Source organism: Carassius auratus, unplaced genomic scaffold (genome assembly GCF_003368295.1).
Source record: "Carassius auratus strain Wakin unplaced genomic scaffold, ASM336829v1 scaf_tig00215230, whole genome shotgun sequence".
NCBI classification, from domain to species: Eukaryota; Metazoa; Chordata; class Actinopteri; order Cypriniformes; family Cyprinidae; genus Carassius; species Carassius auratus.
The window spans coordinates 206,115-223,138 of NW_020527997.1; the positions used below are offsets into that span (position 1 = coordinate 206,115).

The 17,024-nt window shown below is 40.7% G+C and overlaps 1 protein-coding gene and 1 pseudogene across 1 annotated transcript; both read left to right on the forward strand.

The window, feature by feature from the left end:
* Positions 1-2,559: 2,559 nt before the first annotated feature.
* On the forward strand, positions 2,560-4,400 carry LOC113094029 (zona pellucida sperm-binding protein 4-like). The gene is made up of 8 exons (XM_026259654.1): positions 2,560-2,918; positions 2,996-3,183; positions 3,257-3,354; positions 3,422-3,579; positions 3,657-3,849; positions 3,913-4,060; positions 4,136-4,208; positions 4,290-4,400. The coding sequence occupies exons 1-8, from the start codon at positions 2,690-2,692 to the stop codon at positions 4,364-4,366; spliced, it is 1,164 nt and encodes a 387-aa protein (XP_026115439.1). The 5' UTR covers positions 2,560-2,689; the 3' UTR covers positions 4,367-4,400.
* An 8,155-nt stretch (positions 4,401-12,555) lies between these two features.
* LOC113094039 (zona pellucida sperm-binding protein 4-like) lies at positions 12,556-14,409 on the forward strand (annotated as a pseudogene).
* Positions 14,410-17,024: the final 2,615 nt, after the last annotated feature.

Here is a 17,024-nt window from a genome sequence, read left to right on the forward strand (position 1 = left end):
GATAACATTCCTAGTGTTTATTTATATTAATGATCTATTTCCAAATCAGTGAAGGGCTAAACTATGCCATGGTATATTTTGGGGCTGTACAGAAGAATATTGATCTAATGTCAAATTGCCTTTTTGTATAGCCCTTGACACAATACTGATTGTCAAACAGGAAAATATTGTCTAATGCAAGAAAATAAAACATTTTTCCAGATAAAGCCAGTTCATTGATTCAGTGACTGTTATCCAGTTCAGCTATCTTCCAATAGTGTTTGTGCAATCAGGCAAGAGTCCCCAACTAAGTAAGCAGAGGCAAGGAACCAAAACTCAATTGGTGACAGAAAATGAAGAACACCTTGGGAGATAGCAGGCTCATTTGGTGGGCCAGTTCTCCTCTGATCAGACAAAACCAGTATGGTGTGCTTTAATTCCAGGCTGCATCACAGGTCTGATTGAGCAGAGGACTCGTCTGGTTCCTGTGGTCTTGTGCCGATGGTCGACGAAGGCTTCATAAGGGATCTGCATCTATGGCTCATCTAGTTGACATGGTCTCCGCTGACATTCAGGGCTGTAGAGGTCGTCTCTAGGTGCTGATCCACCATCTGGTCTGGATAGAGCCTGGATCCGTGTGGCTATAGTGACCCCTGAATAAGAATGAAACCAAATAATATTAGCGTAGATGCCATTCTTCATACAATATAGCAGTACATCGAGTGCTATGGGAAGTGTTCCCGGTTCTGGTTGACCTGATTAATGCAGCTTAACCATCCTTTAATGGATTTGAATTATAAAAAGTGACAGTGTATTGTGTAAACCAGGTTCAATTCAAAATGACAGAAATAATACTACCATGTAATTTTAAATTAAGTAAGTTTAATATGTGGAGAAAAACAAGGAAAACTGAGTCTTAAGAACCACTGAGAATTACCCCGTTGCATGAGCTCCAGCGTTGCCAAGTCCGCTTATTATACACGAATTTGGGCTTGTTTTTCTGTAAAGTTGATTACAAATATTGGTAGTCGTGGGTAGCATTTTTTTTAGGCTTGTGTAGATGCTTATTTGGGCTTGTTCCCAGCTCCATAATAAGTTATCAAGCATCTATTTTCTATATGTTATACGTAGGAGTTCTAGCCTGTTCTCTCTTTCCCTCCCTTTTCCCCACACACAGGAGACAGAGTTTTTTCCCACCCACATCCTGCTTCTAACTGGCTCTGACCCAGATGGCAACGAGTACTAGCCAATCAGAGACAGAGCAGGGCAATCTGTTTTTTTATTTTCTGGTTAGGAAAAACATTGTCAGTGAGTGACGTAAACTTTAAATAAATGCGCGCGAGTTGCGACCAGGGGGCAAGGAACTCGACCGGAAGTTGAAGTCGGGTGGGGGCTGCCATCTTTTAGCAGAACTTCACTTGCGTTTGCATTCCCATTGCCTCCCATTCATTTTGGCGTCACTTTGACAGCGAATAATTTTACATCTGAGGCGTTTAAAGACTCTGTTTGTCCATTATTTATTTCTAAAGATACACGACAATGTATAAAGGGCTCCATTACCTTCTATGTTACATTATGGCCCTGTATAAACAGTTTTTGTAAAAAAATAGGCTAACGATTGCGTCATAACCACTCGACTCTGTCGCATTACCGTACAGACAGGAGGAGAAGCTCGCAGGCAATTAACTTAATATGGCGTAGTGGCGTTACATTTTAAAATACTATACAAAATAATTAATCACAATACTTACTCCTGCTCTCTCACGACAAAGAACTCCCCGCTCAAGCTCGCCGTCTCTGCAAGATTAACGATTGCAGTTTGCACACACAGCCACTAGAAGATTTACATGTGTCAGACAGGTTGCTGACGTTGTCAAGCTTCGTTTGAGTCTGCGCGTCAGAAACGGAAGTGCTAAAAAACGCTAAAAATGGGCTTCACTTGTCTCAATTGAGTTCCAATGGGGTCGCTGTGTCCATTTCTTTTACTGTCTATGGTTGCGACTGATGGTGACTGACTGGACTGTAGGAGAGTTTTTATTATGCAATAATAAAGAATTTTGTGAATTCAGGATGATATTTTGTATTTTGTGTGCAAATTTTAATTATCAGATGTTTATTGTGAATATAAGGTACTTGGATTAATCAGTCTATATTTGATATCCCAACAGTTTTCTAATGTTAAATAATATTTAAAGGTGGTTTAACTCCCTCTGGTGGTCATTTTCCTGAAGCTCAGGGGGAGAAAAATAAATAAACTGTACCTTGTGTGCATTTTACCAATCTGTCCACATGGATGTAAACTGACAATCTGTACCCACAGTTAAAAATCCGTCTCCTCGAATTGTAAAACCATGCACACAGTTGATTTATTTTTACCTTTTACCTTATTTTTTAAAAAGTTGCTTGTTTTGGACTTGTTTTCACAGGCGTGGTTGCTTATTTGTCTTGCGAGATCTGGCAACACTGATGAGCTCACACTTGCGCAAGTCTGGAGAATCATGATTGTTAATGAAGAGCGAGATACTATAACTAATTAGCTGAAATCTGTAGAGTACAAAAAGACCAAAGTGCAGTATCTCAATAGTGTGGTTAGCTGTTGGACAATGGCTGGAAGTTGGTGGCTGGTTCAGGTATTAGCACTGTGTGCTCTCTGTCATGCTCTTCCAAAGAAGGGTAAGTGGAGTAAACTGTCCAGAATCCTCCAGCTCTGATGCTCCAGCAAACTGACCAGCGGCTTCAGCAGTCAGTTCAACAGACTAATCAGCAGCTTCCTCAGAAGATTCAGTTTCAGAAGCAAGTAGCGAAGGCTGAGCCTTTGGACAGATGTTCTGTAGCTGATTCTGAGCAGATCCAATGTGGACAACCTGGTATCAGTAGTGCTGAATGTGAAGCTATCAACTGCTGCTTTAGTGGACAGCAGTGTTACTATGGGAAGACCGGTAAGAGTGAGTCAGGGTTATACTCTCAGTTAAACTGATCCTCAACATGAACCTGCTCTTGTTCCTCTCTGTTCCAGTGACTGTCCAGTGTATAAGAGATGGTCAGTTTGTGGTAGTGGTGGCTAGAGATGTTACACTGCCTCGACTGAGTCTGGATTCAGTCAGTTTACTGGGAGGAAGTGACCCAGCTTGCAGTCCTGTGGGGTACACACCTTCCTTTGCTGTATACCAGTTCCCTGTGACTGCATGTGGCACAAGAGTGATGGTGAGGAGATGCTTATGGTTTTATTCTGCATGGCCTATGATGGCCTGGATGCCAACAGTGTTGCTATTTGCAGGAGGACAGTGGTTATGTGGTGTATGAGAACAGAATGAGCTCCTCGTATGAAGTGGGGATTGGACCACTTGGTTCAATCACAAGGGACAGTCACTTTGAGTAGGTGCTCTATGCTGGTCTTATTTGGTGGTCTGTAACAAATGCTACAAGCTCATGGTTTGTCCAGGCTTCTCTTCCAGTGTAGGTACTCTGGCACTTCTGTGGAAGCTCTGGTTGTGGAGGTCAACACTGTTCCTCCACCTCCACCAGTAGCTGCCCCTGGACCCCTCAGGGTGGAGCTTAGACTGGCCAATGGTCAGTGTGTCACCAAAGGGTGTGCAGAAGGTGTGTTCTTGTCCCATGTGTTCCTAGTATCTTTAGACTCCAGGTTGCAGCAGTGTTTAATCCCTGGTGTTCCTCAGGGGATGAGGCCTACACGTCCTACTACAGTGATGCTGATTATCCCATCACAAAAGTCCTGCGGGAGCCTGTGTATGTTGAGGTGCACATTGTGGAGAGGACTGACCCCAACATTGTCCTGATGCTGGGACACTGCTGGGCAACTTCCGCCCCCAATCCACTCAGTCTACCCCAGTGGGACCTTCTGGTTGATGGGTGAGTAATGACCATGTTTATCCAGTTAGTCTGGTGCTTTTCTAACCTCCTTGTCCCTTTCAGATGCCCTTACCAGGATGACCGTTACCTGACCACATTGGTTCCAGTGACTGGCTCTTCTGGTCTTCAGTTCCCAACCCATTACAAGCGCTTCATTGTGAAGATGTTCACGTTTGTGGATCCCACATCACTGGCTCCTCTGCAGGAAACTGTATGCTGCTTTACTTTAACCTTTAGTGTTACTCCTGTTTCTAGATTTGACTTGACCCTCTTTCCTCCCTGTCAGATCTTCATCCACTGTAGTACAGCGGTGTGCCATCCGTCTTCTGGCTCCTGTGAGCAAAGCTGCGGCAGGACGAGTGAGTTCTTGCTCTCTCTTGACTAGAGGAACTGAGAATCTTTCACTATTTCCCTTCACACTTCTAACATTTCTCTTGCAGGAAGGGACACTCATGTGAAGACCATCTCTAGTGAGCAGACGGTGGTTTCTAGTGGAGCAGTTACTCTGATCATGTGAATCTGGTCTCTTTAATAAACCGTGTAAAAACCAAGATCACTGTCTCAATAGTTTGACCTCACACACCGGAATCACCACCTGGAGGGTGACCCAAAGCTTTGCTCCACTAACCACCAGTTATTTCTGCAATTTGCATAATGTAGTAAAACGTTAAAAGGCAAGTGCAGTAAACGTCTTGTGTAATTCGTACAGACGTTAGTTCACCCCCAAAAAAACTGTCATTGACTCTTTAATATCCAACTCTGTTAAAGGCTTTTGGTCGCTGTTGGACAGTGTTTTCTCCACTTCCTGTTGGCCTTCTGTAGCTAATCATAGCTCCAAGTAGCTGTTTTTATTTTTCTCTAAAATCTTTTTTTTTTTAAAGTGGTAAAATAACTTAATTCACCCCATATTTCTGATATTATTGATCAATCTTATCAGATTAACTTTGATCGATCACTTCTATATATCCGTGAGTGAAGTACACCTGCAAAGCGTTAGCACTCGTTAGCTTGTCATTAGCGTTTTCTTTTCTCCTCTCTCTCGCTCCAGTTTTTCACAAGTTCATCAAACAACCGCAGTAAGAATATTTCATCAAGCACGGTGAGTAATGGCTTCTCCTGCTATCGTTATTAGCAGCTCTTGCCACGTGTACGGTGTATCTATCTCTGTCGCTGATGAGGGATTCACATGTGATAAATGCAGGGAAATAGTTAGGCTGACAGAGAAGATTTCAGAATTAGAGACACGCATCCAATCTTTAATTGAGGACTGTAAGAATGTTAGGGCTCTAGATACGGCTGCCTCCCGTCACAGAGGTCAGTTAATTCTCAGCACATAGAGACTCTTTCACCTAGATATCACACTGTAGAGACTGTGTCTGTTCCTTGAACTAGAAAATACAAATGGGCATGGTCATAATTTATATAATGAAAAAAAATCTGAAGATCGTTATGAAAATGAAAATCTGTCTATGAAAACATGAACACATGATTAGGACAGGTTAGATAATGATTATGATGAAGAAATGTTATTAATAAAGGAGCAAGAAATATCTGCCTGAGGTGAAGAGTAGCCTATACCAATAAACGGAAGCTAATTCTATGACACATCCTATGATAAATCTGATAACTGAGACATATCAGACGTAACATTACAACTTGTATCAGCACAATAGGATGCTAAGTTATGCATTAGATGGAGAGGGAGAGAGAGAGAGAGAGAGAGAGCGGGAGAGAGAGAGAGAGAGAGAGAGAGAGAGAGAGAGAGAGCTCCCGCTGATGCATTTTCATGACAGCGCGCTGAAAGATGGACAAGGACAGATTTTACTATAGATTCCTATAAAGTTCTCATTATAAATGTATGGCAGATTTGTGCTATATTTTCATCTACGTTATTAAGTGTAATAGTTGTAATTAAGTTTTAGTTAAGTTAAGTTTTATTTTCCATAAACCTGCGCGTTTTCGAAGCCATATGAATTGAATTATGCCCACAAATATGACGGGAAAAAAGCTTGGCTGCATTATTATAACATCAGTAATAAAATATCAATAATAATAGAAAAATAAAACATTTAGCTAAGAGCATGTCATTATCGGGCATTGCTTATATGAGCATGAAACGAAGCGATGATATGCAGCGATTTCAGCAAAATTGTTAATTAATCAGATGTAGACTAGCTCTTGCAACTTTTATCTGAAAAAAATTCATCGATGCAGATGTGAACTTGACCGAAAGTAACTCGATCGGATTGTGCTTTACAAACACGAAAGTACAATTAATTCACATTAGTGTCACTATCGTTATTTTTTTATGTATTTTGATATTTAATTAATATTTTGTATTCAATTTGCACTTTCTGATCAACCAAAATATTATTTAAATATTATTTAACAGCATGGAAATCACTGATTATTGCTAAATAATTGAATGAGATTTAAAATATATTTAAGATAAAAACTATGACAAACAAATAATTTTGATTTTCGTCATCTCTACAAATATAATGTAATTAGGCTACAAATATATCCTGTGCATTTTTATTTTAGAAAGACCATTTCATTATTTGTCTGTGATTTAAAAATTAACAAAATTAAAAAAAAAAATTGCTGCTTTATTCAACTGCATTTTTTTTAACAAAACATTGTCTTCCAGTATAACTTTAGCAGCATATTTTGATCCAGCGGTGAAACGTAGTTTTTAAAAGATAAGAAAAAAGTACACCAAGTTTAACCAAACAACTATTATAAGGTATTAAACAGAGACCAAATAGCCTAGATATTTTAACTATGGCTAAAACTAAAATAATAATATTATTTAAAAAATGGTTATTATATTTACCACGACCGGTGAAACATTCAAATGTCTATTCAAAAAGATAAGGCGGTCTACGTGCTCAGATGAGAGCCGCGTGCGCAGTCTGTTCACATTTAACGTTAGTGGAATAAATTCGCTCCGCTGGAACAGATGTTGCAGGAACAGCCAGGTACCACTGGACAAGTAAACTTCTCTGTCCCTGAAACTAATGGGCAGCAAATCTTTCACCACCATTTCAGCGAATAGCTTTGTCCTCTTCTCGGTTCTTCCTGCGTTGCATTTAGGTCTTACGGCAAGTGATTCAATGCTCCTCTGAGTTGCCGCTCTGTTATCGCCAGATATTGTATGTACACATTTTAGATGATAGCGCATTGTATTTGTTGTAGATTTGTGTGAAAGCTTGGCGCTGCACAGCTGAACTGAACTGTTTTTTCATCGTTTTTCTCAAAGGGAAACCAGCCATCACTACGTGACTTTGAGGCCATGATTATGTCTTCTTGTCTAACCAATCAGAGATCAGGGCGCCGCCCAACGTGCTGCCATAACCCAGGGGCGGCGTTAGGGGTGGGCTAAGGGGGCTGGAGCCCCGAATGTTTTCAGTAAAGCCCCGAATGTTTTTATTACTACCATGCCATCAATGAGTTTTCATGCCCAATAAAGTAATTTATATTAGAATTTAAATAAATAAATAAATATCTCTCGACTCTCACGTCCACAGTGTCTGTAAATTTACCTAAGTAAGTTACACGTTGTCTTTAACACCTGACGAAAACCGCCCACTGAGTCTAGTGCTTCTGACTGACATGTAAACTGGCCAACCATCGATGAGCGTCTGTACGATCCAGCCAATGAAATGAGCAGGCGGTTTGTTGGCGTGTAGTATTTTACTAGATCAATTTATTTGAAAATTAAAATGGATATTGCAAAATTCATCTTCTTCTCTTTCAAAAAAAGGAAGTAACCCCCCCCCCCCAACTTTTAATCTTATTATATTTCTTTTTCGGTTTTAAATTGTGTCTGATTTAACGTTACATTTTGATTCAAATGATTTGCGATTCACAAACTGACTCAAATGATTCGCGATCCCGCTGCGAACTGCTTCAAATGATTTGCAACCCCAAACTGACTCAAGTGATTTGCGATCCCGCTACGAACTCCCGAACTGACTCAATTGATTCGCGATCCCCAAATTGACTCAAATGATTTGTGATCCCGCTACGAACTCCCGAACTGATTCAAATGATTCGCGATCCCGCTCCGAACTCCCGAACTGACTCAAATGATTCGCGATCCCGCTCCGAACTCCCGAACTGATTCAAATGATTCGCGATCCCCAAATTGACTCAAATGATTTGCGATCCCGCTCCGAACTCCCGAACTGACTCAAATGATTTGCGATCCCAATAATACACATAAAAGTGTGCACATCAAGAGAAATAAACAGCAGATGTTCATGTTAACAACTTCTTTAACTTGAGCAAACGCTGCTAATACATATACATTTGTTAATAAAGTAAATAAAACGAAAACATGAATGTTTTAATGCTGCTGAATAAAAATAAACGATCCACTTGAAAGTCTCTGCTCATCATGACAGCACCTAGATCAGTGAGCTGCGTCTAGGGCTGATGACGTCATTTCCATGGAGGCATGTTGTACACGCCCCCGTCCATTGACTCCGCCCCCACGTCAAAACAGTGCCACAAAGAGAGACGTGCAGAAAAGTGAAGCGCAAAGGAAAAATGGCTTCGCAAGCTCAAACTAGACTGACACGCAAAATAAAAGCAACGTTGCAAATAAATTAATAGTTATGACCATGGAAAATATGTATTGCAAAAAAAAATGTATTGTTTCATTTGTTTTGCAATTCTTCATTTTTGTTTGCATAAAGCAAATGTATTTTCCTCAATACTTTAAATAAAATGTTTTAAATTTGTTTTTGTTTTTATTGTTTTTGTATATTTTAAACAAGGTAAATCTTTCTGATTTATTAAAATAAAAAAGTCACATACATGGATTTTTCTGGGCTAAGCCCCGGATCTCTACTCACCCTAGAACCACCCCTGCCATAACCAATCAAAAAAATAAATAATAATAATTTCGATCATCGTTTACGTGATCGATCATCGCTGTCGCGGTCGAGTACTGGAGTACTGGATCACTGTTGCACATCCCTAGTTATTAAGCCTCTCATCAAAAAAAAAAAAAACACAACCTGACCCCAAAGAACTTGTTAATTATAGACCAACCTCAAACCTCCCTTTTCTGTCCAAGATACTAGAAAAGTGGTATCCTCACAATTATATTCCTTCTTAGAGAAAATGGTATATGTGAGGATTTCCAGTCAGGATTTAGACCGTATCATAGTACTGAGACTGCTCTCCTTAGAGTTATAAATGATCTGCTCTTATCATCTGATCGTGGGTGTATCTCTCTATTAGTTTTATTGGATCTTAGTGCTGCGTTTGACACAATTGACCACAACATTCTTTTGCATCTTTTTGCAATTTGAAAAACTAATGGAATGCATAGTCGATATAAAAACCTAGATGACGAGTAATTTCTTACTGCTAAATTCAGAAAAAACAGGTGTTAATTATAGGGCCTAAAATCTCTGCTTGTAATAACCTAGAACACTGTCTAAGACTTGATGGTTGCTCTGTCAATTCTTCGTCATCAGTTAGGAACCTAGGTGTGCTATTTGATCGCAATCTTTCCTTAGAAAGCCACGTTTCTAGCATTTGTAAAACTTAATTTTTCCATCTCAACAATATATCTAAATTATGGCCTATGGTCTCAATGTCAAATGCAGAAATGTTAATCCATGCATTTATGACTTCAAGGTTAGATTATTGTAATGCTTTATTGGGTGGTTGTTCTGCACGCTTAGTAAACAAACTACAGCTAGTCCAAAATGCAGCAGCAAGAGTTCTTACTAGAACCAGGAAGTATGACCATATTAGCCCGGTCCTGTCCACACTGCACTGGCTCCCTATCAAACATCGTATAGATTTTAAAATATTGATTATTACTTATAAAGCCCTGAATGGTTAAGCACCTCAGTATTTGAATGAGCTCTTTTACATTATACTCCTCTACGTCCGCTACGTTCTCAAAACTCAGGCAATTTGATAATACCTAGAATATCAAAATCAACTGCGCATTTAGATTTTCCCGCGTTCACTATGATTTAGTCGGTTTCAGCGGTGGCTCGTCGGGTGAGGCAGGGGAGGCACAGTTTCCCCCAAATTTTGAGGTGAATATGAGGAAGATTTAATGTTAATAAAATTCAATATTCATTTCAGTTCATGTCTCAGAATGTGTATATATTTTTGTTTGTAATTTCACAGTTGTAATACCATTACATGAAAGCAGTGGCGTAGCACCAAATTCTGGGCCCTGTATACTCTCAAAGTCAGTGGGCCCCCTACACATGCCAATGGGGGTCCAGAGTGTCTGGCACAACTTCATAAACACTGCAACAACAAAAAATTGTTTTGAAGAATGTTTTCGTCAATTTAGTCAGCTTTTTCATTGAACCAAAAAGAAACATTGAGAAGAAGGATAATGGAATGGTCTGTTGCATGCAATAGTAAGGCTTTCCTCTCTGTACACATATCATTAAGTACAATTTTGCAAGTTTTATTGGTGTCCCCTTCAAAACTTGCTCGTGAGAAATGTTATGTTTACTGTCCCCCCCAACATTTAGATGAGATTTTCGCCCCTGGTTTGTACAATATTCAGTTTCTGCTGGTCTGACTTAATCAAAATAGTGTTTAAAAGTTACTTTCGGTTTATAGTGACCATAACGCATAAAAGCGCATTAATGGGAACATTAAAGAAAGTTCTTAAAAAAAGTAACAAAAAAGTTACTTTAAACCGTAATGCATTACTTTTTGGTGTAATCAACAAAGTAATTGAGTTACTTTTTGAATTAAGTAACTTTTAACTAGATAATATTTCTAAGTAACTAGCACAACACTGGTGTTGTCAGTTTGAGAGTTCGGAGCATGAATCATTTGAGTCAGTTCGGCAGTTCGGAGCGGGTTCACGAATCATTTGAGTCAGTTTGGGAGTTCGGAGCGGATTCGCGTATCATTTGAGTTTGTTCGGGAGTTTGGAGCGGGATCGCAAATCATTTGATTCAGTTTGGCAGCTCGGAGCGTAAATCATTTGAGTCAGTTCGGCTATTCGACGCGTGAATCATTAGTGTCAGTTCGGCAGTTCGGAGCGTGGATCATTTGAGTCAGTTCGGGAGTTCGGAGCGTGAATCATTTTAATCAGTTCGGGAGTTCGGAGCGGGATCGCGAATCAATAGAGTCAGTTTGGCAGCTCGGAGCGTGAATCATTTGAGTCAGTTCGGCTGTTCGACGCGTGAATCATTTTAATCAGTTCGGGAGTTCGGAGCGTGGATCATTTGAGTCAGTTCGGCAGTTCGGAGCGTGAATCATTTTAATCAGTTCGGGAGTTCGGAGCGGGATCGCGAATCAATAGAGTCAGTTTGGCAGTTCGGAGCGGGATCGCGAATCATTTGATTCAGTTAGGGAGTTCGGAGCGTGAATCGATTCATAAAGACATTTACAGTCACTCGCTGGTAGTTTTAGTACTTAGTACTTTAGTAAGAGTACTGAGATATATATATATATATATATATATATATATATATATATATATATATACAGCTCTAAAAATCGCTTGCAGTAGCTCTGCTACTAAATTTATTTCAAAATTGCAATCCATATACAACTATGATCAGCTTTAGCAGCATTCCCCTCATCCCCTGAGGTAACAACAACTATATTGAAGGGGTTTTATATATATCAGTCAACAAATGACCTTTATAAAAAATAATAAATCATTTTACCCTATTTACATTTCTTACCTTTTTTACTGTATTTATTTGTTCCTTGTTCGTTTTCGTCCATATAATTAAACGCAAATAAAACGAAACATTTGTCTCCTTTTTTTATATTATTTATATTCAACAGGGGAGCAATTGAAAAAATAACAGAGCAGCAGAATATGCAATTTTTAATAATAATAATAATAAAAACGTATAGGTACGTTTACCCGCGGGATTTTGCGGGCGGGAGCGGGAAGAAACTTGATTGTTTGCGGGCGGGAGCTGGAGAAAATAACTTATATTTTTGCGCGGGCGGGGGCGGGACGGAAAAATCCATTCTGCGCAGGTCTCTGAAAGAGTCGGATGCGCATGCGCTTTTCACTTGTAAAACTCAAGGGTATATGGGTAATGTAGTCTCGGCTCTCTGTGGGACGAATTAGGATTAGGATAGGATAGACTTTTTTCATTTTTATTCAGCCCTACATGAATACATTTTGAGATTCTTACTTAGCCTAACGAGTAGTTAAAATACAACAAATACTTCACATTTCTCCTGATCAGCCACAAAAATGGAGCTTAATCACAAATTATTTACATATTTACATGAATATTATGGAAACACACTGAACTTAATAACACATATTTGGGTAAGACGCTATGGTAAAAGTGTGTAGGCCCATTATTTAAATAATAATTATAATAACAGTATAAACAGCACGTTCTATATTTGAGTATGAATGAAACAACATAATAGGAGCAGTTTTCCCTCACGTGAATCCCCATGTTATAACTTTCAAGACTTCAAAACATTCAAGTTTATAACTGACCACCCCTAAAAACTAATTTTAATTGTCTTTTCAAAGAAATATGAATCTTTGGGGCTGCTGCTTTGACGCTGTACAAACGCTTCCAGTGTGAAACGGGTCAAGAACCAATGAGAATCGCCCAGTTGCATGATCTCACACTTGCCTGGAGAATCATGATTGTTAATGAAGTGGGAGGGACTATTGCTAATTAGCTGAGATACAAGAGTACAAAAAGACCAATGTGCAGTATCTCAATAGTGTGATTAGCTGTTGGACAATGGCTGGAAGTTGGTGGCTGGTTCAGGTATTAGCACTGTGTGCTCTCTGTCATGCTCTTCCAAAGAAGGGTAAGTGGAGTAAACTGTCCCAGAATCCTCCAGCTCTGATGCTCCAGCAAACTGACCAGCGGCTTCAGCAGTCAGTTCAACAGACTAATCAGCAGCTTCCTCAGAAGATTCAGTTTCAGAAGCAAGTAGCGAAGGCTGAGCCTTTGGACAGATGTTCTGTAGCTGATTCTGAGCAGATCCAATGTGGACAACCTGGTATCAGTAGTGCTGAATGTGAAGCTATCAACTGCTGCTTTAGTGGACAGCAGTGTTACTATGGGAAGACCGGTAAGAGTGAGTCAGGGTTATACTCTCAGTTAAACTGATCCTCAACATGAACCTGCTCTTGTTCCTCTCTGTTCCAGTGACTGTCCAGTGTATAAGAGATGGTCAGTTTGTGGTAGTGGTGGCTAGAGATGTTACACTGCCTCGACTGAGTCTGGATTCAGTCAGTTTACTGGGAGGAAGTGACCCAGCTTGCAGTCCTGTGGGGTCCACACCTTCCTTTGCTGTATACCAGTTCCCTGTGACTGCATGTGGCACAAGAGTGATGGTGAGGAGATGCTTATGGTTTTATTCTGCATGGCCTATGATGGCCTGGATGCCAACAGTGTTGCTATTTGCAGGAGGACAGTGGTTATGTGGTGTATGAGAACAGAATGAGCCTCCTCGTATGAAGTGGGGATTGGACCACTTGGTTCAATCACAAGGGACAGTCACTTTGAGTAGGTGCTCTATGCTGGTCTTATTTGGTGGTCTGTAACAAATGCTACAAGCTCATGGTTTGTCCAGGCTTCTCTTCCAGTGTAGGTACTCTGGCACTTCTGTGGAAGCTCTGGTTGTGGAGGTCAACACTGTTCCTCCACCTCCACCAGTAGCTGCCCCTGGACCCCTCAGGGTGGAGCTTAGACTGGCCAATGGTCAGTGTGTCACCAAAGGGTGTGCAGAAGGTGTGTTCTTGTCCCATGTGTTCCTAGTATCTTTAGACTCCAGGTTGCAGCAGTGTTTAATCCCTGGTGTTCCTCAGGGGATGAGGCCTACACGTCCTACTACAGTGATGCTGATTATCCCATCACAAAAGTCCTGCGGGAGCCTGTGTATGTTGAGGTGCACATTGTGGAGAGGACTGACCCCAACATTGTCCTGATGCTGGGACACTGCTGGGCAACTTCCGCCCCCAATCCACTCAGTCTACCCCAGTGGGACCTTCTGGTTGATGGGTGAGTAATGACCATGTTTATCCAGTTAGTCTGGTGCTTTTCTAACCTCCTTGTCCCTTTCAGATGCCCTTACCAGGATGACCGTTACCTGACCACATTGGTTCCAGTGACTGGCTCTTCTGGTCTTCAGTTCCCAACCCATTACAAGCGCTTCATTGTGAAGATGTTCACGTTTGTGGATCCCACATCACTGGCTCCTCTGCAGGAAACTGTATGCTGCTTTACTTTAACCTTTAGTGTTACTCCTGTTTCTAGATTTGACTTGACCCTCTTTCCTCCCTGTCAGATCTTCATCCACTGTAGTACAGCGGTGTGCCATCCGTCTTCTGGCTCCTGTGAGCAAAGCTGCGGCAGGACGAGTGAGTTCTTGCTCTCTCTTGACTAGAGGAACTGAGAATCTTTCACTATTTCACTTCACACTTCTAACATTTCTCTTGCAGGAAGGGACACTCGTGTGAAGACCATCTCTAGTGAGCAGACTGTGGTTTCTAGTGGAGCAGTTATTCTGATCATGTAAATCTAGTGTTTTAATAAACCTTCTGATGCACCATGATGGACTTGTCAAGTCACCTTTATTTATATAGCGCTTTAAACAAAATGCGTTGGGTCAAAGCAACTGAACCACATTCATTAGGAAAACTGTCAATACAAAATGACCGTTAACCCCAGTTCAATGAATTCCGTCTCATTTCCATTTAAATGGCATCTGTGCATTAATTTTACAATCAAGTCAATGATATCGCTGTAGATGAAGTGACCCCAACTAAGCAAGTCAGAGGCGACAAGGAACCGAAACTCCATCGGTGACAGAATGGAGAAAAAAACCTTGGGAGAAACCAGGCTCAGTGGGGGGCAGTTCTCCTCTGACCAGACGAAACCAGTAGTTCAATTCCAGACTGCAGCAAAGTCAGATTGTGCAGAAGAATCATCTGTTTCCTGTGGTCTTGTCCTGGTGCTCCTCTGAGACAAGGTCTTTACAGGGGATCTGTATCTGGGCTCTAGTTGTCCTGGTCTCCGCTGTTGAGATTCAGTGGACATGGAAGATTATAGTGTAACAGGCACTCATTCAATTACTGAGGTGCTAAACCATTCAGGGCTTTATAAGTAATAAGCAATATTTTAAAATCTATACGATGTTAGATAGGGAGCCAGTGCAGTGTGGACAGGACCGGGCTAATATGGTCATACTTCCTGGTTCTAGTAAGAACTCTTGCTGCTGCATTTTGGACTAGCTGTAGTTTGTTTACTAAGCGTGCAGAACAACCACCCAATAAAGCATTACAATAATCTAACCTTGAGGTCATAAATACATGGATTAACATTTCTGCACTTGACATTGAGAGCATAGGCCATGTTTTATAGACTTGTTCATCAAGTCTTAGACAGTCTAATTGTTTTGACCTTGCAGAGTCTGAAGTTGCGTCTTTGTTTCTTGGGCTACACTAAACTGACTTTCCAGTACCTCTCTGTAAGGCCATGCATTCTGAGTCCAGGCTTCTACACAAGCAACCAGTAACTTTACATTTGTCCAACCTCCAGTTGCTACCCAGGGACACAATGCAAGGTTTCAGATTAAGGGTTCTGACTAACATCTGTCTGCGTAAGGTTTTTTTTTTTTCTCCCTCTTTTGATTGTGCTTGAACATGCTGCTATGCCATGCAGGGGTACTAGTAGTCTACGTGTGTGTGTGGCCAAGTATGGTGTCCCATAGTTGGAACATGTGCTCTGCATTTAACGAATCCAAGTGCACACAGACTGATGTGTGGTGTTTTTTTTTTTTTCTGTTTTTTTGATAACATTCCTAATGTTTATTTAAATTAATGATCTATTTCCAAATGATTGAAGGGCTAAACTATGCCATGGTATATTTTGGGGCAGTACAGAAGATATTGATCTCATGTCAAATTGCCTTTTTGTATAGCCCTTGACACAATACTGATTGTCAAACAGGAAAATATTGTCTAATGCAAGAAGATAAAACATTTTTCCAGATAAAGCCAGTTCATTGATTCAGTGACTGTTATCCAGTTCAGCTATCTTCCAATAGTGTTTGTGCAATCAGGCAAGAGTCCCCAACTAAGTAAGCAGAGGCAAGGAACCAAAACTCAATTGGTGACAGAAAATGAAGTAAAAACTTGGGAGATAGCAGGCTCATTTGGTGGGCCAGTTCTCCTCTGATCAGACAAAAGCAGTATGGTGTGCTTTAATTCCAGGCTGCATCACAGGTCTGATTGAGCAGAGGACTCGTCTGGTTCCTGTGGTCTTGTGCCGATGGTCGACGAAGGCTTCATAAGGGATCTGCATCTATGGCTCATCTAGTTGTCCTGGTCTCCGCTGACATTCAGGGCTGTAGAGGTCGTCTCTAGGTGCTGATCCACCATCTGGTCTGGATAGAGCCTGGATCCGTGTGGCTATAGTGACCCCTGAATAAGAATGAAACCAAATAATATTAGCGTAGATGCCATTCTTCATACAATATAGCAGTACATCGAGTGCTATGGGAAGTGTTCCCGGTTCTGGTTGACCTGATTAATGCAGCCTAACCATCCTTTAATGGATTTGAATTATAGAAAAGTGACAGTGTATTGTGTAAACCAGGTTCAATTCAAAATGACAGAAATAATACTACCATGTAATTTTAAATTAAGTAAGTTTAATATGTGGAGAAAAACAAGGAAAACTGAGTCTTAAGAACCACTGAGAATTACCCCGTTGCATGAGCTCCAGCGTTGCCAAGTCCGCTTATTATACACGAATTTGGGCTTGTTTTTCTGTAAAGTTGATTACAAATATTGGTAGTCGTGGGTAGCATTTTTTTTAGGCTTGTTTCTAAAGTGTAGATGCTTATTTGGGCTTGTTCCCAGCTCCATAATAAGTTATCAAGCATCTATTTTCTATATGTTATACGTAGGAGTTCTAGCCTGTTCTCTCTGTCCCTCCCTTTTCCCCACACACAGGAGACAGAGTTTTTTCCCACCCACATCCTGCTTCTAACTGGCTCTGACCCAGATGGCAACGAGTACTAGCCAATCAGAGACAGAGCAGGGCAATCTGTTTTTTTATTTTCTGGTTAGGAAAACATTGTCAGTGAGTGACGTAAACTTTAAATAAATGCGCGCGAGTTGCGACCAGGGGGCAAGGAACTCGACCAGAAGTTGAAGTCTGGTG